Below are 27,500 nucleotides of genomic sequence, written 5' to 3'. Positions count from 1 at the left end.
GATTGTTTCCTCAGGTTTATTACAGATTCCAAATATTAACCAATATTAATCACGACATTTTCTGTGGATTTCAAACAAGCACAAGGAAGTTTGGTTTATTCGCCTTTCAAATGGTGAGTAGGCTAAAACCATTCACTTGCTTGTATGTAAGGTGCAAACTTTTCCACGCCATTTTAACGTCCAGTGCGCATGTGGAGGAAATGTAGCCTACCTGCATCAGGTAAAAGGTAAGGCTATGCTAAGCTAGACCGACTCCGCTTATAGGCTAATATTAACTTTACTTGGCTAAACTTCACCGTTTTACATTGTGTCTGAGCAGAATGTTAAATTCAGAGTCCAGTGCACGCGGGGTCCGGTGGTGTTACCGGGGGAACAAGTTGCCATTTAGACCCGTTTGTGCCAATAAAACTACTCGATGCAACTTTGTAGCATTTCTGCGTAGCATCTTTCTGGCAGCTCGTGTTCTTTTTCCGTATGAGACACTCTGTTCTCGAGTTAGTTCCCCCCGCAAACGCACACACTGACATTCCTGTATGTTTTTGCCATTTGGAAACACTTTCGTGTTGTTGTCACTCGTTGTCTTTGCTGAACTGAATGATCACCTCTCAGGCTGTAAAAACTTTGGAACGTAACGCTACCGCCGCTCGCGCAGGCAACGGTGGTTAAAAAGTGTCGTGTGGCAAAGTGAACTCGTGCGAAAACGTCTGTCTGTGTTGGTAAAAGATCCTCGACTCGCTGTTGTTTTGAAACCGACCTCTGTGCACTAACCGCTGGGTAACATCAGACACCATGCCGCATAGCAAATTAATCTCGTTTACATGAATCGATGCCCGGGGCGGTGTTGTTATCCTGCTCATGGGCGAAACTGATCAGAGTTGGCTGTGATTTTGGTGTTGGGGAAGTTTAGTCTACAATTGCTTCTTTCGGGAACGACAGATAAATTAGTTAATTAATTACAAAAATGACCAAATGAGCATATCAGCACGGGTCAGATACAGGGCAACTAAGATTCTGAAGAGCAACCCCGTGTTGTCTTGTGGAGATGACAACACTATTGTGAATGCACGCAGATGCTGGAATGTGGAATGGTGAAGGCGGACAGGTATTCGGTGCATGTCATGGTGACACACAGTCAGTGTGATACGAAGAGACATTTCGTTCTCACGAACGCATATGAGCCCAGTGAGTGTTCGTTATTAACGGTCAGCTTCCGGTTGTGTTTAAAATTAGGACTGGTGGAGGTTGTGTTTGCGGTGTCTTAATCTTTATCTAAACTTATCTGCATAAGTTGTATATCTGGGGGAAAACATTGCGGTTTTTTTACTGCTAATCCTCAAAGTGTGTGAATTGCCTGCTTGCGAAACGCTCTCTCTCTGTGTGTGTGTATGTTGGATTAGGAGTTTTGGCTGCGAGATCCGCATAACGCATAGATGGCTTTTCTCATATATTTGAGATTAATTAATTAATTAATTAATTAATTAATTAGACCTCTCTCTCTCTCTCTCTCTCTCTCTCTCTCTCTCTCTCTCTCTCTCTCTCTCTCTCTCTCTCTCTGTGTGTGTGTGTGACATTATGTGTGAAGTTGTATAGTTAGGCAGTGCTGAGATGCGGGTAATGGTTTGTGTGTGTGTGTGTTTGCTTCCATGGAATTGGTGTAGTTTGGAGCTGAAGACGACTACGTTTGGAACAGATGAGTGAGGGGAACCTGGGGGCCAGAGAGGTATGCTGCAGAACTGGCTGCAGAACCTGCTCTTGCCCACACACACACACACACACACATACACACACATACACACACACACACACACACATACACACACACACACACACACACACACACTGGCCCTGCCAGGTCACACACACACACACACACACACACACACACACACACACACACACACACACATACACACACACACACACACACACACACACTGGCCCTGCCAGGTCACACACACACACACATACACACACACACACACACACACACACACACACACACACACACTGGCCCTGCCAGGTCACGCAAACAACACGCCTTCAGGAGAGGAACAGAAGCTCAAAAGAAGGTGTGGAGACGAAACGTGAACTGTGTCTGTGTGTGTGTGTGTGTGTGTCTGTGTGTGTGTGTGTGTGACCTGGCAGGGCCAGTGTGTGTGTGTGTGTGTGTCTGTCTGTGTCTCTCTTCTGTATTAAGAGATTATTTCAGTGTCTCTTATAAAAGCTCAGAGATAACTCATCACACACACACACACACCAGAGATGGGGACTAGAGTCTGAGACTTGGACTCTGGTCACCTCAAGTCACAAAAACAGTGACTTCAGACTTGATTTGCGACTCCACCCAAAAGACTTCAGACTTGACTCGGACTCGTGCTTCCGAGACTCGTAAACAACCTGTATTTCATGCAATTATTTTTTATTTTTATCTAAATGTATTCCTGTGTTTCTATTTCATTTTGTTGATGAATATACGTTGGGAAATGTATGATGAGCTGCATAAAGGTGATGATCTGGTTTATTTAAACACACCTACTTAGGGTCAAGGGTGAAATTGCCATTTTTCACACTGAAGAAGGGTGTCAGCCCGAAACGTTTGTGAGGCAATTAAAAAGTAAACGAAACTTGAGTGCTTGCTTTATTTATTTTTAAGTTTTTGATTTATTATCAAGAAAGTTTAAGCACCCAGTTGAAGTACTCCAGGGTGTTGAGTGCGCTTCCTTATTTCTGCATGTTTGAGCTGCATGTCCCCTTTGCCATGATGTGCAACGTAACGCATGCGCTATGTGCGCTAGAGGTCTGCACTCCCGCGCTAGACCCGCGGGTCCCGACGCAAAAGAGTGCGGAACTTCTGAGCTTTTGAAAGCTCTTGGGCGAGCGGGCGGGATGAGAGAGGTGTGTTCGCGAGTCCGATGATTCACTGCACTCCCGCAAATTAAATATGTGCGTAAAATTAAATATGGAAATTATTAAAGTAGTGTTCATAGTTCAGCTGGATGTTCTGTTAGGCAGCATTAAAAAACGGGGTTTAGGCATAACTGACGGATAGCAGGCCTATAGCCTATATTGTCGTTTACGTGGGTTCAATTTGTTCCTGCTGCTCATTGTCAAAACTCGAAATCGAAAGCATGACAGAGGAAGAGGGCACCAGACTAGGCCTACTTCAGTTGATAGCCTACATTCAGAACCAAGAAACTTAAAATCAGACATCTGGAGTCTTTCTCAGGTGTGTGTGCTGCTATCGTGAGACAGAAAGAAAAGCGGAATAGGCTATCCCTCCTGCATGCGGGCTTTAGCGGGCGATCATGTTACATATGCGGGCGGGAGCGGGACTCAAAATGACACATTAATGCGGGCGGGAGCGGGACAGAATATTGCAGGAGCAGGACTGAAAAATCAGTCCTCTAATGTGCACCCACTCACAGATAAAAAAATACATCGACCATGGCGATAACAACTCCCGGAGTCGTGCCTTTTATCACTACTTACTACGATAACTTAGTGCACAGTGGAAATTAGCCAACAGCTCCATACAAGGAGTGTGGCGCCAGGATAAATGATGCCGGCTCAACAACCTCTAATTTCACCAGGCATGTCAAAACGCACACCCAGATAGGTCAGTCACTTACTAATGTGAAAGGTGCATTAAACATCGTCACAGGAACAAGCTAACCTCAGGCCTTTTCACACAGAGATCACGCTAAATTTACGGGAAGAGGAGGCGTCTTTTTGCCTCAACGTGTGTCTGAAAACGAGGTGAAAATTTGCCGGCCTGCTGATCTGTTCACATGATCCGGTATTTTGGGGAGGCAGGATCAGCTAGCAAATTAAAATGTGACGTGCAACAGGGGGCATGTAGACTGATAGTCGTAGGCCTTATTATGCGTAGGCCTTCAGATGCAGCAGGTGTGTGATTTCCAAAACCATGGCTAGCTTGCATTTGCTTTGCTGTTGCTTAGAATGTTAGATTCTTGCGATAGATGTCTTCAGACAATAAAAAGTAATTTGGAAGGGAAATTGAGGAGAAGAGTTGCCCCCTGCGTTTGCCGTGATTCCTCTTTGAAAATCAGAGGTTCACAGGCTACTGTGGCCTTGGTCAGTGGCGCCGCCAGCCGTAATCCTGTACGCACTGTGCGTACAATTTATTCATGAAATCATTCAATATTACATAAAATTAATAATAACAATAAAAATAGCTTGTGTACTGTCTTAATTGAAACATGCTTCGCGCACAAATGATAGCCTATGTTTAGGGCAAAGAGAATGGACATCTCAACATAAGGATACATTAGAAGATGATGATTGGTGTAAACTTTGTCAGACGACGTGATAAGCAGTTCTGGCGCTTAAAAACGCAACGTTCCATTCAGTCATTATTAAATCATTCAAGCGTAGGCCTAGTGCTCGTCATGAAAAGAAAACAGCAGCTTAATATTTTTCAGGTGTTTAACAGTAGGCCTAGGCGCACTGTTAGCAGTTATAAAATGTCTAGGGGGCTTGGTAGTAAATTTGGCGAAACACTTTGTCCCGCCGGTCTATGTGAAAGGGACAGTCGTTCCGCGATTCTGGTACATAAAATCGCGGCGATTTTGGCAGTGTGAAAAGGCCTCATGAGTCATTCCGTCTCTTCTCTCCCAAGGCCTCCCACCTGACCATCTAAGAATTTCCATGCCAGCAGCACTCTTGAGGCGTCGGGGAGTGAGGTTTACCAACGTTCCACAAGCACAGCTAAGCTAGCTGGCATCCGTTACATATAGATGGTAGCTACAGGACATGCTGGTTTTGATACAGCACTGTATGGATGGTACTGTAGCTACAGGACATGTTTTGATACAGCACTGTATGGATGGTAGCTACAGGACATGTTTTGATATGTCACTGTATGGATGGTAGCTACAGGACATGCTGGTTTTGATACAGCACTGTATGGATGGTACTGTAGCTACAGGACATGCTGGTTTTGATACAGCACTGTATGGATCGTACTGTAGCTACAGGACATGCTGGTTTTGATACAGCACTGTATGGATGGTAGCTACAGGACATGTTTTGATACAGCACTGTATGGATGGTAGCTACAGGACATGCTGGTTTTGATAAAGCACTGTATGGATGGTAGCTACAGGACATGCTGGTTTTGATACAGCACTGTATGGATGGTAGCTACAGGACATGTTTTGATACAGCACTGTATGGATGGTAGCTACAGGACATGTTTTGATACAGCACTGTATGGATGGTAGCTACAGGACATGCTGGTTTTGATACAGCACTGTATGGATCGTACTGTAGCTATAGGACATGCTGGTTTTGATACTGCACTGTATGGATCGTACTGTAGCTATAGGACATGCTGGTTTTGATACTGCACTGTATGGATGGTAGCTACAGGACATGTTTTGATACAGCACTGTATGGATGCTAGCTACAGGACATGTTTTGATACAGCACTGTATGGATGGTAGCTACAGGACATGCTGGTTTTGATACAGCACTGTATGGATCGTACTGTAGCTATAGGACATGCTGGTTTTGATACTGCACTGTATGGATCGTACTGTAGCTATAGGACATGCTGGTTTTGATACTGCACTGTATGGATGGTAGCTACAGGACATGTTTTGATACAGCACTGTATGGATGGTACTGTAGCTATAGGACATGCTGGTTTTGATACTGCACTGTATGGATGGTACTGTAGCTATAGGACATGCTGGTTTTGATACTGCACTGTATGGATGGTAGCTACAGGACATGTTTTGAATTCATAAGATTTAACAATACAGTGTTAGGGACGGATCACATGGCCAGTGACTTGACTTGGACTTCCAAAAAATGACTTGTGAACATCTCTGACACACAGACACACACACACACCTCCCAGATGACGAGTCATGTCATTTTCATATGGCATTTTCTCTCTCAGACAACTAAGGAAATCACACTAATGAAATTAGGAATTCCATTGGCAGTGTTAATTTACTAGATAAACACTGTGTGTGTGTGTGTGTTTGTGTGTGCACTTTTATGAATTAGTCAGCGTGTGGAGGTGTCCAATTGACTTTATCTATGATTGGTTATACTCGTGTGTGTGTGTGTGTGTGAGGGAGAAAGTGAGAGTCAGCAGAAAGGCCACATCAGCTCTGCTGGGGAGAACAGATGCTGAAATGCAGAGGAGAGGGAGGCAGTGCTGCATCACTGGATTCAGTACACACACACACACACACACACACACACACACACAAACTGCACTGCTGGTTCACCATCTTACTCACACACTCTGCACCAGTGACTCTTTCAGCTGCTCTTCTATTGACACACACACACACATACACACATAAATATTTATATATATATATATATACGCACTCACATGTACGCACACACACACACACACACACATTGTGGAGGGCTTGCTGTCCCCTGCTGTGCTAGAAAGTGTGTATGTGTGTGTGTGGGGGGGGGGGGTGTTGTTTGAATAGAAGAGAATCACTTTTATGTAATTTCAACAGAGAACGGACAACATCTCTGGCAGCTTTTGTTCTTGGTTTCCTCTATGGAGACCAGTAGCACGGGTGTGAGTGTGTGAGTGTGTGAGTGTGAGTGTGAGTGTGAGTGTGAGTGTGAGTGTGAGTGTGAGTGTGTGTGTGTGTGTGTGTGTGTGTGTAAATGTTTCTCTCTGTGGTGACTCGGCATGGTGACGGAGAGCTGTTAGTTCTTGAGTGTGTGTGTTTGTTTATGTGGAGTGATGCAATGGAGTCTTGGTGTGTGTTATCTCAATATATTATACTATTACTCAGTGTGTGTGTGTGTGTGTGTGGACAACCGAGGAGTGGTACTCTTGGAAACCTGTTGAGGAAGCTGCCATGCCGATGTTGTTGATAGTGTCAGCCCCCCCCCCCCCCCCCCCCACGACTGGGAGTTTCTGGGCTGTTCTTGCTGAGTTTAAGGAGTGTGTTGTGTCTGAACTGTTCACGCTGTCTCCTGATTTTTAAGCCTGTGTGTGTCTAGGTCTGTGTGTGTGTGTCTGTGTGTGTGTGTGTGTGTGTGTGTGTGTGTGAGTCCATGTCTGTGAGTCCATACCCATGTGTGTGTGTAGCAAGTGAAACTTGCTGTTTTGATTCTGTGATTAAATTTAAACCCATGCTCTAACACAGTGCCTTAACGCAGAACCCATGCTCTAACACAGTGCCTTAACGCAGAACCCATGCTCTTATACATCGTCTAAACGTAGAACCCATGCTCTAACACAGTGTCTTTGGACACACAGTGTCTTAACGCAGTGTCTTAATGCAGAACCCATGCTCTAACACAGTGTCTTAATGCAGAACCCATGCTCTAACACAGTGTCTTAATGCAGAACCCATGCTCTAACACAGTGTCTTAATGCAGAACCCATGCTCTAACACAGTGCCTTAATGCAGAACCCATGCTCTTAAACATCGTCTTAATGCAGAACCCATGCTCTAACACAGTGCCTTAATGCAGAACCCATGCTCTTAAACATCGTCTTAATGCAGAACCCATGCTCTAACACAGTGTCTTAATGCAGAACCCATGCTCTAACACAGTGTCTTAATGCAGAACCCATGCTCTAACACAGTGTCTTAATGCAGAACCCATGCTCTTAAACATCGTCTTAATGCAGAACCCATGCTCTAACACAGTGCCTTAATGCAGAACCCATGCTCTTAAACATCGTCTTAATGCAGAACCCATGCTCTAACACAGTGTCTTAATGCAGAACCCATGCTCTAACACAGTGCCTTAATGCAGAACCCATGCTCTAACACAGTGTCTTAATGCAGAACCCATGCTCTAACACAGTGTCTTAATGCAGAACCCATGCTCTAACACAGTGTCTTAATGCAGAACCCATGCTCTAACACAGTGTCTTAATGCAGAACCCATGCTCTAACACAGTGCCTTAATGCAGAACCCATGCTCTAACACAGTGTCTTAATGCAGAACCCATGCTCTAACACAGTGTCTTAATGCAGAACCCATGCTCTAACACAGTGTCTTAATGCAGAACCCATGCTCTAACACAGTGTCTTAATGCAGAACCCATGCTCTAACACAGTGAAAAATTAGACATTAGTGATTCCTTGGGAAACATGGGGGGCTGTAGTCTTGTGTGTGTGAGGGTGTGTGTGCGAGCGAGAAAGACACTGGGTGAGACACATAAGAGTCTGTTATGTCTTAGACGTGTGTGTGTGTGTGTGTGTGTGAGGGTGTGTGTGCGAGAGAGTCCTACCATAAGGACACTCACACACTCTCTGGGGACCTGTAGTCTTACACATATGTATGTATGTGTGTGTGTGTGTGAGAGAGAGAGAGAGAGAGAGAGAGTCCTATCAAAAGGACACACACACACTCTCTGGGGACCTGGTGGTGAGGTCACTGCTGAGCTGACCTCTCCCTTTCAGACGTGTCAGCTGGAGGAAGTTCTCATGAGGTCATTTCCTGTTTGGGATTTGGGTGCTAATCTGACGGTGATGTGAACCCTCACATTCTCCTGTATGACATGAGCATGTGTCTGTGTCTGTGTCTGTGTCTGTGTCTGTGTGTGGCTGGGTCAGTGAAAGAGTACATCTTTTTGTGTGCGTGTGTGTGTGTGTGTACACGCTGTCTATCCCTCACTGCCATGGGGGAGTGTGTTCCTCTCATCCCAAACTACAGTTGAGTCAACACACACACACACACACACACACACACACACACACACACACACACACACACACCTATGTTCCAAGATGCCGTGCACAACCATGAGTGGGACAGGAGGATTTCCCTGTGCCTAAGTGGAGTGATGGCGGTGATGATCTGCCCCCCCCCCGCACACCTCTCTCTCTCTCTCTCTCTCTCTCTCTCTCTCTCTCTCTCTCTCTCTCTCTGTGGCAGTGCTTTAGCATAGATACGGTGGGTCGTTAATGAGTACATCAGGCTCATATGGTCTCCGTACATTACGTTGCTGGATGACAGGGTGGACAAGCGTCCCTGCTCAAGTGCTCACTTACACTGCTCCCGGAAAGGTCTGGAAACCACAGCGATAAATCACCATGCCGACGGAAGAGTTGTGGTTCCATCTCGCACTTTAGCTGCACACTTAGTGTAAGTTACTGTGTGGAGTACTTCACAGGCACAAACATGTCTATATTCACACTTAGTGCTGCACAGACACAAACATGTCTATATTCACACTTAGTGTAAGATACTGCACAGACACAAACATGTCTATATTCACACTTAGTGCTGCACAGACACAAACATGTCTATATTCACACTTAGTGCTGCACAGACACAAACATGTCTATATGTCTATATTCACACTTAGTGCTGCACAGACACAAACATGTCTATATGTCTATATTCACACTTAGTGTAAGTACTGCACAGACACAAACATGTCTATATGTCTATATTCACACTTAGTGCTGCACAGACACAAACATGTCTATATTCACACTTAGTGTAGGATACTGCACAGGCACAAACATGTCTATATTCACACTTAGTGTAAGTACTGCACAGACACAAACATGTCTATATTCACACTTAGTACTTACCAGACACAAACATGTCTATATTCACACTTAGTGTAAGATACTGCACAGAAACAAACATGTCTATATTCACACTTAGTGCTGCACAGACACAAACATGTCTATATTCACACTTAGTGCAAGATACTGCACAGACACAAACATGTCTATATTCACACTTAGTGTAAGTTACTAGCCTAGAAATACATTTGCTTCCAGGGCTAGTCTAGCAACTCTCCATTGGCTTGTGAGCTCGAAAAATTAAACTTCTATCAGGCCAATCAAATCGTGTATAGAGTCGTTAGGCGGGCTTAACATAATTATTGATGGCAGAGTTGCAACGGTTTGGCTTGAATTCCCTGCTACTTGAAGATGGATGTTGGCCAACAGTGTGACACGAGTTAAGCTTGTTTTAAGTTGGCAAAAGTTTGAACTAGCCAACTAGCTCCACTGGTGGGGAAACGCATGGGACTCAGCACTGTCCTATTGCGTGCAGAGGGAATTTGAAAGACAACTGATTATCCCGCCCCTCGGACTGAGCACTGCGAACGGTGAGTGCCCAGACCCTACATTTTAATGTGGGTCTGGGTCGTCAGGCTAGTAAGTTACTGGAGTACTGCTCTGTTACTGTGTGTGTGTGTGTGTGTTGTGTGTGTTGTGTGTGTTGTGTGTGTGTGTGTGTGTGTGTGTGGACGGACTTATGGAGTGGTGTGTGTCACGTCCAGCATGAGTAGGTGGCAGGAGGTGATGTCACAGTTTGTTCAAGTTTCGGTAAAAAAGGCTCGGTCATTGTGAGCTCATCAGATGATGAGTGGTGCCTTCTCAGGAGGGTGGTCATCTGAGTCCAGGCTGTGATTGGCCAACAGTGTCTTCTGCTCATATGTGATTGGCCAACAGTGTCTTCTGATCATATGTGATTGGCCAACAGTGTCTTCTGCTCATATGTGATTGGCCAACAGTGTCTTCTGCTCATATGTGATTGGCCAACAGTGTTTCCTGCTCATATCTCAACGTCTGGGAAGAAGTGTTTTCATTCTAATCCTGAGGCCTTCTTTGGTTCAGTGCAATTATTCTTTGACTGTGGGCTTGGCTGTGTCTTTGTGTGTGTGTGTGTGTGTGTGTCTGTCTGTCTTTGTAACTGTGTGCCTTTGTGTGTGTGCTGGTTCATTGCTATTTGTATTTGACTGTGTGTGTGTGTGTCTGTGTGTGTGTTGGATCATTGCTTTTTTTTATTTGTGTGTGTGTGTGTTGGTTAATTGCTGTTATTCTTTGACTGTGTGTGTGTTGGTTCATTGCAGTGTGTGTGTGTTGGTTAATTGCTGTTATTCTTTGACTGTGTGTGTGTTGGTTCATTGCAGTGTGTGTGTGTGTGTGTGTGTGTGTGTGTGTGTGTGTGTGTGTGTGTGTGTGTGTGTGTGTGTGTGTGTGTGTGTGTTGGTTAATTGCTGTTATTCTTTGACTGTGTGTGTGTTGGTTCATTGCAGTGTGTGTGTGTGTGTGTGTGTGTGTGTGTGTGTGTGTGTGTGTGTGTGTGTGTTGGTTAATTGCTGTTATTCTTTGACTGTGTGTGTTGGTTCATTGCTGTGTGTGTGTGTGTGTGTGTGTGTTGGGTTATTGCTGTCCACTTGTCCACTGCTGTGTGAGTGACCGGTGAGGTCAGATCATAAGCTTATATGCACACACACACACACACACACACTCTTATATGTGTGTGGGTTAGCTCATAGGCTGTGTAAGAGACGCATTCTGATATGTGTGTGGGTCAGATCATAGGCTCCTCATCACTCCCATGATGCTCTGCTCCTGTCCTGAGATCCACTCCTGTGTTCTCCTTCCGGGTTCTGCTCTTATCTGTTCCACTCCATTTCTGTGTTCCACTGCCATGTTCCACTTCTTCTGTGTTCCACTTCTGTGTTCCACTGCCATGTTCCACTCTAGTGTTCCACTGCCGTGTTCCACTGCCATGTTCCACTCTAGTGTTCCACTTCTGTGTTCCACTGCCATGTTCCACTCTAGTGTTCCACTCTAGTGTTCCACTTCTGTGTTCCACTGCCATGTTCCACTCTAGTGTTCCACTGCCGTGTTTCACTGCCATGTTCCACTCTAGTATTTTTGTGTGCATGTTTGTGCCCTTGAAGAACATTCAAACCGTGTGTGTGTGTGTGTGTGTGTGTGTGTGTGTGTGTGTGTGTGTGTGTGTGTGTGTGTGTGTGTGTGTGTGTGTGTGTGTGTGTGTGTGTGTGTGTGTGTGTGTGTGTGTGTGTGTGTGTGTGTGTGTGTGTGTGTGTGTGTGTGTGTGTGTGTGTGTGTGTGTGTGTGTGTGTGTGTGTTATGTCTTTTGTGTGTGTGCCTCCTTCAGTATTCTCAGTCTGAGACACACACACACACACACACACACAAAGAGCTGAGTGTGTGTGTATACATGTGGCTTCGTCTCCTTCAGGTGTGTGTGTGTATGCGTTGCGTGGTGGCCATCTTTTATCTTGTGTGGTGAGTGATGGACCATTTCATGGACAGGAGTGGGTGGGTGGGGTTGTGTGTTAGTGAGCATGAAAGGAAAGTGAAATTGAAGGGAGTGTGTGTGTGTGCACGTGTGTGTGAGAGAGGGTCAGTGATTGACAACTAGGATGTGATTCTCTCTGCTGAAGCTCCAAACACACACACACTCTCACACAGATGAGAATGAACGTGTGTGTGTGTGTGTGTGTATATGTCTGAGGGGTGTCAGATTTGTTTGATTTTGGACCACAACATTTGGGTCTTAAAAGGTCCATGGTTCTGCTGGGTCGTGTCCCGGCTGACTGGGTAGTTTGGTAATGCTGTGTGTGTGTGTGTGTGTGTGTGAGAGAGAGAGAGATCCATGGTTCTGCTGGGTTGTGTCCCGGCTGACTGGGTAGTCTGGTAATGCTGTGTGTGTGTGTGTGTGTGCGGGGCTTGTGGGGTGGTTTGGTAACCCAGGGCTTAAGTGAACGCTCTGGAATGCCGTTGCCATGGCGGTAAGAGACTCTGGTGCAAACTTCCCAAGCCTCTCAGGCCTAGCTGCTTAGGTGTGTGTGTGTGTGTGTTTGGGCTGACTCTTCATGGCTTGTGGACTGGTTAAAGTTGTGTGTGTGAGTGTGTGTTTAATTCTGCCTGTGGAGTGGTTTCAAAGGAGACAGAGCGTGCGTGCGTGCGTGCGTGCTTGCGCATTTAGGGATGCACAAAAAATCTGCGGCCGATATATTATTGGCCGATAAAATGAAAAAGTACAAATATTATTATTAATATATATATTATATTGTTCCGATTGCAGAATTCTGGTCGATAATTTGCATCTATATTTTTTAAATCCCTAATTTCCCAACTAGGCGTACTGTACTGTACTGTACGTAAGGCCCGTCTGGCTACACTGAGCTACTTATAATGTCAGCGGTGTGGATGCATCTCGCCATTCTAACATGATCTGTGGATCTGTGTTGAACCTGTGCAGCACAAAACCCCAACGCCGTTTAACCCCAGCAGAGCGGAGCTCAGCCTACCTAGAGGTGTCTTGTGCTGGTGTGTTTGCAATTTACCGTGCTAGTCGGGGAAACAAATAAACAAACTCTTCGGTGGGACAAGTAGATAAGTCATAGTTGTATTTTAGTGTTATATTTGCATTTCGTTCGCCTGAGTTTTGTATTAGGGAGCAATATGCTAACCATTCCTGCTTCAGTTCCAGACAGGTCATTAAAGTTAAAGTTATTAAAACCTTCCGGGCTAACCCCTTTCATTTCTGCTGCAGCAGGTTGTGCGCAACAGAGTAGACAGACACAAGATGCAGTCCGAGAAGTTGCAGCTAAAATATATATTATCAGTTATCATATCGATATCGGCCACAACAGAACGATAAACATCGGTTATCTTTATCGGCCACAACAGAATGATAAATATCAGTTATCTTTATCAGCCACAACAGAACGATAAATATCAGTTATCTTTATCGGCCACAACAGAACGATAAATATCAGTTATCTTTATCGGCCACAACAGAACGATAAATATCAGTTATCTTTATCGGCCCATAAAATTCCATATGGGAACACTGAACACAATATCAACACTGACCACCGCAATATCAACACTAACCACCACACAATGATTTTCCATGTTGTACTATTTACTTTGGATGGAATTCTTTAATTGTAGAACTATGTGCACCTTCACACAGCCTCTCCTTGTGTCTCTGTCTCAACAAACCTGCATGCACGTTTAAAGTAAACATTACCAGTCCTGCAAGCATTGCTGTTGCCATTGGAGACGACTGGCTGAATCTGGTCAGCATCAAAACCACACTGCGCTAGTTGATGTGCAAGCAGCAGCACAGATATCAGTCTGCTGGACATACTGATGTGTGTGTGTGTGTGTGTGTGTGTGTGTGTGTGTGTGTGCGTGCACTGGTCTCCTACTGGACACACTTGTGTGTGTGTGTGTGTGTGTGTGCTTGTGTATGGCAGACAGGTGTGTGTGTGGCAGAAGTGTGTGTGTGTGTGTGTGTTTGTATGTCCAACTGGTGTGCACCCAAACCAGTTGGCCGGTCGAGCCCGAGGTGTGTGTGTGTGAAGCAAAACCAGTCAAGCCACATTCCAGATCTTTCTGTCCATATGTGTTCAGGCCTGGGGAAGTGTGTGTGTGTGTGTGTGTGTGTGTGTGTGTGTGTGTGTTTGTTTGTTCATCCTACACAGAGGCCTGAGGAAGTGTGTGTGTGTGTGTGTTCATCCTACAAAGAGGCCTGAGGAAATGTGTTTGTGTGTGTGTCCAGTAGACCAGTGCACACACACACACCAGTGTGTCCAGATACCAGTGCACACACACACCAGTGTGTCCAGTAGACCAGTGCACACACACACACACACACACACACACACACACCAGTGTGTCCAGTAGGAGACAAGTGCACACACACACCAGTGTGTCCAGTAGGAGACAAGTGCACACATGTCTGCCTCATGCACACACACACGTCTACCTTACACAGTCAGTGAGGCTGCTGTGGAGAGTGGCATTATGGGAAAATTATGTGCATTTGCAATGCGTAAATGTAAATGTTGGTGCCAGGAAAGCATTGGAAAGTCTGTGTGTCTGTGTGTCTGTCTGTGTGTCTGTGTGTGTGTCTGTCTGTGTGTGTGTCTGTGTGTGTGTCTGTGTGTGTGTCTGTGTCTGTGTCTGTGTGTGTGTCTGTGTGTCTGTGTGTGTGTGTGTGTGTGTGTGTGTGTGTGTGTGTGTGTGTGTGCGTTTGTGTGTTGAAATAGTGTATTCTACTGCTCTGTCTCTGGGGAGTCTGATCTGCACAGAGCTCATTTGCACATTGCTGTTTACTGCTTGGCCGTGTGTGTATGTGAGAGTGTTACACACACACACACTGATATCAGGGGTGTGTGTGTGTGTGAGCGAGCCTGTGTGAGTGTGTTACACACATACTGATATCAGGGGTGTATGAAATGGTGCAGCGTACAGTGAGAGAGAGAATAAGAGTAATGCTGACTCAGGGAGAGTGTGTGTGTGTGTGTGTGTGTGTGTGTGTGTGCGCTGAAATGCTAACCGATCCCTTCTGAACTGAAGCAGCTGCAATTCTGCGGTACTGAAGGTTAACAAGAGCTTACACAGCCTAGATACTACACACATATACACACATATACACACACACAGGCTCTCTCTCTCACACACACACACACACACACTCACTCACCTCTGATATCATTGTGTGTTTGTGGGTGTGTGTAACACGGTCTCTTATTTACTTGTACAAATATGACGACTGTGTTTTGGTAGGAACTAGGTCAGACCAAAGGACAGTCATACAAGTTAATCAGTAACATACACAGGCACGCTTCTACACACACACACACACACACACACACACACACACACACTCACGCCTCACACTCTAGACGCTCCACTGATCTTTACACAGAAGTAGAGACGTGTGTGTGTGTGTGTGTGTGTGTGTGTGTGTGTGTGTGTGTGTGTGTGTGTGTGTGTGTAAACGTGTGTCTGGGTGTGTGTATGGCTCTTTGGCTCCAGACTGAGTTCATGATTTATCAAACGTGTGTACACACACACACACACACACACACTTTGTGGGTAAGGGGGACTCCAGCTCAGGAAACACACTCTTTCTAAATGACTCTAAATAACCAGCGTGGTGTAGACGGGCCCTCAGACACACACACAGTGTCTGGTCTGTGTTTGGGGTTTTCCAGATGTGTGTGTTTGGGGTTTTCCAGATGCAGAACTCTGTCAGGTGTTCTGCCTGGGTTCTAGGGTAACAGGAAGGCAACGGTTCTAGAGTGATGGGGTAGCATCAGCTCCACAGAGATGTGTGATATTGGTTCTAGAGTGATCAGGTGGCATCGGTACTAGAGTGATGAGGTTGAATAGGTTCTAGTGATGGAGTGGCATTGGTTCTAGTATGAGTTATGTTAGTACCCTACCAGTAACTAAGTGAAGCAAGTAAACAAACAAAGAAAAAATATCGGTATCGTTTATCGGACAATTTTTTTTTTTACACATCTGTATCGATATCAGCCCAGAATTTCACAATCACGGCTTTCTTACTTGTGTCTCTCTCCCTCCCTCCCTCCCTCCCTCCCTCTCTCCCTCCCTCCCTCCTCTCTCTCTCTCTCTCTCTCTCTCTTCTCTCTCTCTCTCTCTCTCTCTCTCTCTCTCTCTCTCTCTCTCTCTCTCTCTCTCTCTATATATATATATATATATATAGCATGTTATATATATATGTGTGTCGCTAGTGTCTCTGGCTTTCTGTGTCCATCGATGTCCAATTCTCATGCAAATGGCTTGTGGCAGGTGTTTCAAATTGAGTACTTGGATTGTTGTTGATTGTTTACTTGGAGTCAGAGATGAACTGATTGGATTGTGGAGGTCAAAGGTCAAATTCTAGCTCCGTGTGTGTCTGTCCTGCAGGGCTCCGGTGCTGTACGATGCTGAGAGGGACCTGCACATAAACTCACTCCCACCTGGAGAGGGCGTGGTCTCTGACGGGCTGATTTCTCTCAGCCAATCAGAATCAGCAGGGTGGCCATGACCTCAACGTCCCGTAGGACTTTGGCGGCTACACCGTTTCTACTCAGGCATCTGAACAGACACCTACAACAACATTAATATACATCAAAGCCTTTTCTGATCAGGCATCTGGGCATCTGAGTGGACACCTACAACAACATTAATCCATCAAAGCCTTTTCTGATCTCCTGGGATTACTGACTGTGGACACCACCCCAATACACACAGTACCTCAGTGTGTGTGTGTGTGTGTGCTGAATTCTCCAAAACACACCCACACACACGCTCTCGGTGTGGTTGTGTGTTGTGTGTGACTGCGCGCTCTCCGTGTGGTTGTGTGCGGCGTATGCCCGGTGTGTGTGTGTGTGTGTGTGTGTGTGTGACTGCGGGCGCCCATGTGTGCCCACCTTGCGGCAGCTGCCAGTGGAGTGACGTAGGCTCTGCCCGTGACCTCTGACCCCGCGGCCCTGCACCATGGCGTGGGTGAAGTTCTTCCGACGGCCAGCGGGGGGCAACCTGGCCAAGTCGTACCAGCCGGGCAGCATGTTGTCCCTCGCGCCCACCAAGGGGCTACTCAACGAGCCCGGCCAGAACAGCTGCTTCCTCAACAGCGCTGTGCAGGTGAGGCCCGCACACACACACACACGCACAGAAAACACACCTACACACACAGACACCTACACACACAGATACATCTACACACACAGACACATCTACACACACAGACACATCTACACACACAGACACATCTACACACACAGACACATCTACACACACAGACACATCTACACACACAGACACATCTACACACACAGACAGACACCTACACACACAGACAGACACCTACACACACAGACAGACACCTACACACACAGACAGACACCTACACACACAGACAGACACCTACACACACAGACAGACACCTACACACACAGACAGACACCTACACACACAGACAGACACCTACACACACACACAGACACCTACACACACACACAGACACCTACACACACACACAGACACCTAAACACACAGACAGACAGACACCTACACACACAGACAGACACCTACACACACAGACAGACACCTACACACACACAGACAGACACCTACACACACAGACAGACACCTTACACACACAGACAGACACCTCACACACACAGACAGACACCTACACACACAGACAGACACCTACACACACAGACAGACACCTACACACACAGACAGACACCTACACACACAGACAGACACCTACACACACAGACAGACACCTACACACACATACAGACACCTACACATACAGACACCTATACACACAGACACCTACACAAACAGACACCTACACACACAGACACATCTACACACAGACAGACAGACACACAGACACACAGACAGACACACACACACACACTAGCCCAAAACAGGGCCCTGTGTGAGGAGTTGTGCTGATGCAGAGTGCTGGATGTGCAGTGTTTAGTCTGGTCCAGCGGTGTGTTCGGTCCACACAGGAAGCTGAGGGCAGACCAAAAGACCAAACAGCCTCCACTTCCTGCCCTGTTCTAAACACACCCCCAAATGCCCCCAGCACACACACACACACACACACACACACACACACACACACACACACTACTACTTCTCTATCCTCCCTAAACAGAGTATACAGTGGGCAGACAACCAGACTAATTAACCCCATCCGTCCATATCAACAGTGTGTGTGTGTGTGTGTGTGTGTTCTCAGCAGTCACTGTGTGTGTGTGTGTGTGTGTGTGAGAGAGAGACACCAAGCTAAGAGCAGTTACACTGACTTGACACATACCGTAGTTTGGACACATTTAGGCTACGTCACATGTTGAATATTCTATGTGTATGTGTGACACATTTAGGCTAGGCCACATGCTGAATATTCTATGTGTGTGTGTGTGTGTGTGTGAGACACATTTAGGCTAGGCCACATGCTGAATATTCTATGTGTGTGTGTGTGTGACACATTTAGGCTAGGCCACATGCTGAATATTCTATGTGTGTGTGTGTGTGTGTGTGTGTGTGTGTGTGTGTGTGTGACACATTTAGGCTAGGCCACATGCTGAATATTCTATGTGTGTGTGTGTGTATGTTTGTGTGTGTGTGACACATTTAGGCTAGGCCACCTGCTGAATATTATGTGTGTGTGTTAGGAGTGGTCACTGATGGGCAGATGTGATGTTAGTGATGGATGTGTGTGTGTGTGTGTGTGTGTGTGTGTGGGGGGGGGGGGGGAGTGGGAGTGGCCTAAGATGACCAGACATGATATTTTGATGTTCTGAGTGTTCTGACTATTACATCATCAGAGTGACTAAACGTGGTATGCCAAATGGCCACCCACACACCCCCACACACACAGACACACACAGACACACACAGACACACACAGACACACACAGACACACACAGACACACACAGACACACACAGACACACACAGACACACACACACACACACACAGCGCGCGCGGGCAGACAGACGGAAAAACACAGTCAGACTCACACAGAAATAAACCGTGACATATTGTCATAAGTCTTAATTTGGTCTTTGTGGTAATTATGGGATGTCCACTCCTACAGAGGTCCACCTTAGACACACACACACACACATACACACACACACACCGTAGCTAGTCAGCTCTCTTAATGCTGACTCATACACACACTCACACACCCTGAATTCCCAGAAGATACTTCCTGGAAGCCAGTGTTATGGCATGGGAGGAGCAGCCTCTGTCTGTTTCTGTGTCTGTCTCTTTGTGGATAATACTACATCTCCCATGGTGCATCTTGTCAGGTACTGTGGCATATGGAGATCTGTGTCTGTCTCTTTGTGGATAATACTACATCTCCCATGGTGCATCTTGTCAGGTACTGTGGCATATGGACATCTTCAGACGTAGTCTTCGGCATCTGCCCAATCACGACTGCCACGGAGAGTCCTGCATCTTCTGTGCACTAAAGGTACACACACACACACACACACACACACTCACAAACAATAACTACTCTAACTTCCCAACAACCACTGCCTCAGAGACTTTTGGATCTCCTGTACACTCAAGGAATACACATACACACACACACACACACACACACACACACACACACACACACACACACACTTCAGTCAGGCAGCCAAGCTTCTTAAAGCTTCAGTGTTTGTTACCGGTTGTCTGACCTGTGTGTGTGTGTGTGTGTGTGTGCAGGGCATCTTCAGTCAGTTCCAGCACAGCCGTGAGCGGGCACTGCCCTCTGATAACCTGCGCCATGCGCTGGCAGAGACCTTCAAGGACGAGCAGCGCTTCCAGCTCGGCGCCATGGACGACGCCGCAGAGTGCTTTGTAAGTCTGTGTGTGCGTGTGTGTCTGCTTTGCGCGAGTGTGTGTGTGTGTGTGTGTTTGCTTTACGAGTGTGTGTGTGTGTGTTTGCTTTACGAGTGTGTGTGTGTGTGTGTGTGTGTGTGTGTGTGTGTGTGTGTGTGTGTGTGTGTGTGTGTGTGTGTGTGTGTTATGCATGAGGGGAGAAGCAATGTGCTGGCAAGTTTATAATTGGGATTTATTGATGACACTGCAGAGGTCCTTACCACGTCTTTTGTGCGTGCGTGCGTACGTACGTGTGTTGTGTGTGTGTGTGTGTGTTGTGTGTGTGTGTGTGTGTTGTGTGTGTGTGCACGCGTGTGTGTGTGCGTGTGTGTGGTATGTGTTGTGTGTAGGGATCGACCGATATATCTGCCGGCCGATATATCGGGCCGATATTTGTGTTTTACTATTCGCCGATAGTTTTTTCCCGCATTATTTACATACAGGCGTCCACAGGCAGCTCTGTGTTGCTGGAGACGCTGCAATTCACGTGCAGACTGCCCCTCCCCCACGAGCAGAGTGCTGAAAGCCTGCTCTTCAAGACAACAGTAAACTTTAAACTTTCAAAGCATCTTTTAACTGTTTGACTTGAAAGCTGAAATATTGCCATACACTTTGAAGGTGGAAGCAAGTTTGTGGGTCCAAATGGAAAACACGAATGATAGATAGGTAGGCTACTTTTTTTAATGCTTAATGATCGTTTATAAAACTGCTTGCCATTGTATTTAGGGAGCTGCAAATAGCTAAGTTGTAGGCAGGGACGGATCATGGCTTGTGCCAAGTGTGCACGTGCACAGGGGCCCTCAGCCAATGTTCACGTCACCTGAGTCAGACAGAAAACGGGCCCTGCTTGCTCTGTTAAAGTTTGTATGCCCCTTCCAAACTGCGTTAAAAGGGTATTGACGGCCAGAATTTCTAAATTTTCCCTGGTTGTAGGCTATCCATATATTAATGCGGTAGCTGTTACAAACACTGGTCATATGATTAAGTAGCCTAATGCCAACGTTGTTCCGTGGTATTTGTGGGAGTTTTATTCAGCGACCACCTGGCTGAGTGTTGGACGCGTGTGGTGTGTGTGTGTGTGTGTGTGTGTCTCCCTCCCTGAATGCCTGTTATATAAAACATGCTTGCCATTGTATTTAGGGAGCTGCAAATAGCTAAGTTGTAGGCTATCCGGTAGCTGTTACGAACACTGGTCAATCATATGATTAAGTAATGCCAACGTTGTTCCGAGATATTTGTGGGAGTTTTATTCAGCGACCACCTGGCTGAGTTTTGGACGCGTGTGGTGTGTGCGTCTCCCTCCCCCTCTCCCTTCGAGCGGGCGGAGTTGCCATCGCAGTGATATCAGAGCTTTAATAATGAGAGACGTGTTATATGTAGTTGAATATTAATTCGTGTTAACGTTTATCATGTACCAGACATACCGTGGTGGAAGCCTTTCTTGTTTAGAGCCGTTTGCTAACGTTATCATTGTCAATCCAGTTCAATGGTGGTTCGTCAGCTACCAAACAGAAGTTTGTGTGTGCGTCTGGTCTGTCTCACTCAGTGGGACACACGCATCACAGCGATATGAGAGTGCTGCGCTACCTGAAGGAGAGATTTTAAAACTGAGAGATATGTTTATTTAGGCTACCTTTTGACGTTGATGCCGTTTAGAACAGAAACATTTGACACCACGTTATTTTCCTCTGCTGATTTATGTTCTGTGGTTGACATCTGGCAGCTTTTTTTAGAAAAATATAGACATAGAAAAATTGAAACCATGCAGTCTAAAATGACAAATCAAGCACTTTATTTCAATAGCTACTTTTCAGGCTTATTGTTTTCTTAAATGATTTAAATGTGTTGACAAAGGACATTTTGTGATGACTTGAATTATGTCTTATAATATGTCAGCAAGCAATGCATCATCAAGGCTGTGTTGTAAGATGATGAAAGCATTTTGCACAGTTAACCATATTCAGTGCACCCATCCATAAGTTCAATGTTCCTTTTTTAAATTGAGACTTATAACATTTGTTATCATTTGTGTAGTTATGTGTCATTTGTATGATGTAAATTGAGGGAGCAAAATAAAAGCAGTATCGGCTCCAAATATCGGCTCAAGAAAATCGGCAGCCTGTATCGGTCATCGGCTAAGGCTGATCGGTATCGGCACAAAAAAAAAAAAATATATCGGTATCGGCACAAAAAAATCCATATCGGTCGATCCCTAGTTGTGTGTGTGTTGTGTGTGTGTGTGTGTGTCTGTGTGTGTGTGTGTGTGTGTGTGTGTGTGTGACCAAAGGCATGAGCGCTGTGTGTGTGTGACCAAAGGCATGAGCGCTGCGTGCGTGTGTGTGTTAGGGGTGTAACGGTTCATGTATTCGTATTGAACCGAAACGGTACGGGCGTCACGGTTCGGTGCATGAATTTACACGGAGAATACACGGTATAAAAATACATAAAACTCGTGTGCGGATTAATTAATGTCATGCGCAATTACTGTTACGTAGCGAGAGTTACGGGAGTTCTTTAGCGACACCTAACGCTAATCTGTAGGTCGTCAGTCGAGTCCGTCAGTCATTAGCAGCACTAAGGTTAGACCCACAAGAGTTAGAGGATCCGCTGGTCTCTTTAAGATCGCAAGTTTGAGAACTTCAGTTACAGTAACGTTAGTACAGGCGAAAGAGTGGTGGATAAGATGAAACTGTGTGTCGGCGTTGTTCAGCAGTTGTTGGGTATGTGAGTGGAAAAAATGCTACACATATTCGAAGCCATCACCCAGATGATGTAGGCTACCAATCACTGAAACGAGGGGAAAAAAAACTTCCCCTGCGCTTCAGCAGCCTTTGGATACACATACAAATAGGGCCAAAACCTATGGCTTAAATTAAATGATTTCGTAATGACAGAAAGCTATGTAAATCGCGTGGTAATTACCTTTATGTTGGGGTAACTTGTAACTTCTCACATGAGGAGCTGGTAGTGTTAAGTGCATAGACAGTAAAATAAAGTGACAACGCTAACCAGGCTAATAAACAAACCATGCTACGGTGAGTTAACGTCAAAGGGCAAAGTCACGTGACTTCTAGTTGTAGTCTGTTTATGAAATGAAAGGAGCAATTTCGTTTTTTAAAAAAAGGCAAAATAGTGTGATATTTTCACAGTTAGTAGGCTAGATTATTACTTTACACACAATGAAAAATATTGAGGCAAATTGTAGACCCTTCCATATACAACTAAACACAGATGTTGAAGGTCTTGCTTAAGTGGATTTTTAAAAATCATTTTTCTATGTAATTTGCACTTTCAGAAATAAGAGATACTGTAGGCCTATTTTCAGTTTTATAGCTGATTGTCTTATTTTGTTTACAAGTTACAGATGGAGTCTGGGTACTTATTGTACTGTTTAGCCTACATCTTACACACTTCAGGCTGTTGCAGATAGCTCAGGGAAGAGACTGTATGACACTAGATGGTACAGCCTGAGACATGCACAATAAAAACACATGCACAATGTTTTGCTTTTCCCTCCATTGTACCGAACTCGTACCGAACCGTGATGTCCGAACCGAGGTATGAACCGAACCGTGACTTCTGTGTACCGTTACACCCCTAGTGTGTGTGTGTGTGTGTGTGACCAAAGGCATGAGCGCTGCATTCTTGCCCCATTATCACTCTGAAGTGTCACATGACCCAATCAGAATCAGTTACGCAATCTCTGCCCTGCTACACAGACCTTATGTAATGCTAGCCTGTGTGTGTGTGTGTGTGTGTGTGTGATGTTATCATAGACCATGTGTCAGCCATACTGTTGGCCATCAGGATTACACACACACACATGCCATATATGCCCTGGCTCATATATACATTACAGTACATAATAGTTATGTCATACATGGAACACAATCTCTTTGGCCCTGGATACATTGTGTGTGTGTGTGTGTGTGTGTGTGTGTTTGTTTGTTGAGGCAGAAGATTCAGCAGAACATTATGCCTTTATACATATACCACTATATCTTTAAACTGGCCCAACACACCTTTATACATATACCACTATATCTTTAAACTGGCCCAACACACCTTTATACATATACCACTATATCTTTAAACTGGCCCAACACACCTTTATACCACTATATCTTTAAACTGGCCCAACACACCTTTATACCACTATATCTTTAAACTGGCCCAACACACCTTTATACATATACCACTATATCTTTAAACTGGCCCAACACACCTTTATACATATACCACTATATCTTTAAACTGGCCCAACACACCTTTATACCACTATATCTTTAAACTGGCCCAACACACCTTTATACCACTATATCTTTAAACTGGCCCAACACACCTTTATACATATACCACTATATCTTTAAACTGGCCCAACACACCTTTATACCACTAGATCTTTAAACTGGTCCAACACACCTTTATACATATACCACTATATCTTTAAACTGGCCCAACACACCTTTATACATATACCACTATATCTTTAAACTGGCCCAACACACCTTTATACATATACCACTATATCTTTAAACTGGCCCAACACACCTTTATACATATACCACTATATCTTTAAACTGGCCCAACACACCTTTATACATATACCACTATATCTTTAAACTGGCCCAACACACCTTTATACCACTATATCTTTAAACTGGCCCAACACACCTTTATACCACTATATCTAAACTGGGGTTCAACACACTTTTATACCACTATATCTAAACTGGTCCAACACACCTTTATACCACTATATCTAAACTGGGGTTCAACACACCTTTATACATATACCACTATATCTTTAAACTGGTCCAACACACCTTTATACATTCATTCAACCTTTATTTATTCTCGGAGGGTCATTGAGGGAAGCCGAGATTACAGAAACACTACAGATAACAAAAAGACAAAAGATGCCGGACGGAGCGGCGTAGCCTAGCCGCCAGCGTTCCCGCCACATCAAGACAAACAAACACATTTACAAAAATAACAATTGACGCACAAGACAAAAGATGCCTGATGGAGCGGCGTAATCGCCAGCATACCCGAGACACCTAACGGTAGACATACAAGACAGACAACAAACAAAAATGAACAAGTAATAAAATAAATAAATAAGAAATTAAAATAAAGAAAAGTCCGTGTTAACTTAGTCCAACTCTAGCTGTGTAATCGCTGGGGTAGAACTTCGGTAGATGAGATGGCTTGTAGTTGACACGACAGAGCCAGTTGGCCTACGCTCTGGTGAGACGCGCTCATCAGACCATCGCTGTTGACAGGCACCAGGAAGATGAGTTGAGGAGTTGAACCTGAGTGAAGGGACACAGGGATACAGGAGGATACCATCCTCTGTTATCGGCTTGATGACAGTGCGGCCGGATCGATCCTCGATGGATGTAGCGTTTCCTGCGTAATATCCCCGTTGCCCGGCATAGGTCGAGCACATTTTCGCTGATAGCCGCGTTGAAAATGACAACTGCAAAAGTTGTAGGGCAGTGTATCGTAGGGCCAACATCAGCAAGGCATTCTCACACTGACACAGTCCAAAGAGAGCTAGCAAGCTGCGTCCTTCTCCTGCGTTAGGCCAGCTGACAGTCCACCGACTAGATCAGCCACCGATGTCACAGCTGAGAGTCAACCGACTACATCAGCCATTTAAGTTCATAGATTGGAGTCTTACTCCCAACTGACAGTCAACCGACTGAAATACATATACCACTATATCTTTAAACTGGTCCAACACACCTTTATACATATACCACTATATCTTTAAACTGGTCCAACACACCTTTATACATATACCACTATATCTTTAAACTGGTCCAACACACCTTTATACATATACCACTATATCTTTAAACTGGCCCAACACACCTTTATACATATACCACTATATCTTTAAACTGGTCCAACCTCTCAACATCTTAGCCATACAGAACATACGGTCTTAGCCTTATCTTGCACTGTGTATGTTGTTATCTTGGTCTAGCCGTAATGTACCGTATATGTTGTTATCTTGGTCTAGCCGTAATGTACCGTATATGTTGTTATATTGGTCTAGCCGTACATACTAATGTACCGTATATGTTGTTATCTTGGTCTAGCCGTAATGTACCGTATATGTTGTTATCTTGGTCTAGCTGTACATGCTAATGTACCGTATATGTTGTTATCTTGGTCTAGTCGTAATGTACCGTATATGTTGTTATCTTGGTCTAGCCGTAATGTACCGTATATGTTGTTATCTTGGTCTAGTCGTAATGTACCGTACATGTTGTTATCTTGGTCTAGTCGTAATGTACCGTATATGTTGTTATCTTGGTCTAGCCGTACATACTGATGTACCGTACATGTTGTTATCTTGGTCTAGTCGTAATGTACCGTATATGTTGTTATCTTGGTCTAGCCGTACATACTAATGTACCGTATATGTTGTCATCTTGGTCTAGCCGTAATGTACCGTATATGTTGTTATCTTGGTCTAGCCGTACATACTGATGTACCGTACATGTTGTTATCTTGGTCTAGTCGTAATGTACCGTATATGTTGTTATCTTGGTCTAGCCGTACATACTAATGTACCGTATATGTTGTCATCTTGGTCTAGCCGTAATGTACCGTATATGTTGTTATCTTGGTCTAGCCGTACATACTGATGTACCGTACATGTTGTTATCTTGGTCTAGCCGTAATGTACCGTATATGTTGTTATCTTGGTCTAGCCGTACATACTGATGTACCGTATATGTTGTCATCTTGGTCTAGCCGTAATGTACCGTATATGTTGTTATCTTGGTCTAGCCGTACATACTAATGTACCGTATATGTTGTCATCTTGGTCTAGTCGTAATGTACCGTATATGTTGTTATCTTGGTCTAGCCGTACATACTAATGTACCGTATATGTTGTCATCTTGGTCTAGCCGTAATGTACCGTACATGTTGTCATCTTGGTCTAGCCGTACATACTGATGTACCGTATATGTTGTTATCTTGGTCTAGCCGTAATGTACCGTATATGTTGTTATCTTGGTCTAGCCATAATGTGCCGTATATGTTGTTATATTGGTCTAGCCGTAATGTACCGTACATGTTGTTATCTTGGTCTAGCCGTACATACTGATGTACCGTACATGTTGTTATCTTGGTCTAGCCGTAATGTACCGTATATGTTGTTATCTTGGTCTAGCCGTACATACTGATGTACCGTATATGTTGTCATCTTGGTCTAGCCGTAATGTACCGTACATGTTGTCATCTTGGTCTAGCCGTACATACTGATGTACCGTATATGTTGTTATATTGGTCTAGCCGTACATACTGATGTACCGTACATGTTGTTATCTTGGTCTAGCCGTAATGTACCGTACATGTTGTCATCTTGGTCTAGCCGTACATACTGATGTACCGTATATGTTGTTATATTGGTCTAGCCGTACATACTGATGTACCGTACATGTTGTTATCTTGGTCTAGCCGTAATGTACCGTACATGTTGTTATCTTGGTCTAGCCGTACATACT

General features: G+C 44.9%; 1 protein-coding gene across 3 annotated transcripts in view; it reads left to right on the top strand.

Moving 5' to 3' along the window:
- Nucleotides 1-27,500, top strand: part of usp53a (ubiquitin specific peptidase 53a) — an 80,636-nt gene that overhangs the window by 273 nt on the left and 52,863 nt on the right. Inside the window, exons 1-5 of one of the 3 annotated variants that reach the window (XM_076288462.1) lie at nucleotides 1-113; nucleotides 1,659-1,720; nucleotides 16,485-17,204; nucleotides 19,478-19,570; nucleotides 19,816-19,950. The exon at nucleotides 1-113 is cut by the window's left edge and continues 273 nt beyond it. In XM_076288462.1, coding sequence (XP_076144577.1) covers nucleotides 17,058-17,204; nucleotides 19,478-19,570; nucleotides 19,816-19,950 — 375 coding nt within the window. In that variant the 5' untranslated portion in view covers nucleotides 1-113; nucleotides 1,659-1,720; nucleotides 16,485-17,057. Of the gene's footprint in view, nucleotides 114-153; nucleotides 228-1,658; nucleotides 1,721-16,484; nucleotides 17,205-19,477; nucleotides 19,571-19,815; nucleotides 19,951-27,500 lie in introns of those variants that run through there. The other 2 variants (XM_076288461.1, XM_076288463.1) reach the window with 2 other exon arrangements.

Source organism: Alosa pseudoharengus, unplaced genomic scaffold (genome assembly GCF_046254945.1).
Source record: "Alosa pseudoharengus isolate Yale_2024_CS ecotype anadromous, Long Island Sound unplaced genomic scaffold, YU_APseudo_1.1 YU_APseudo_1.1_scf_17, whole genome shotgun sequence".
In the NCBI taxonomy this organism is placed as follows: domain Eukaryota; kingdom Metazoa; phylum Chordata; class Actinopteri; order Clupeiformes; family Clupeidae; genus Alosa; species Alosa pseudoharengus.
Note: the sequence above shows the minus strand (reverse complement) of the source record. Positions and strands in the feature narration are given on the sequence as shown.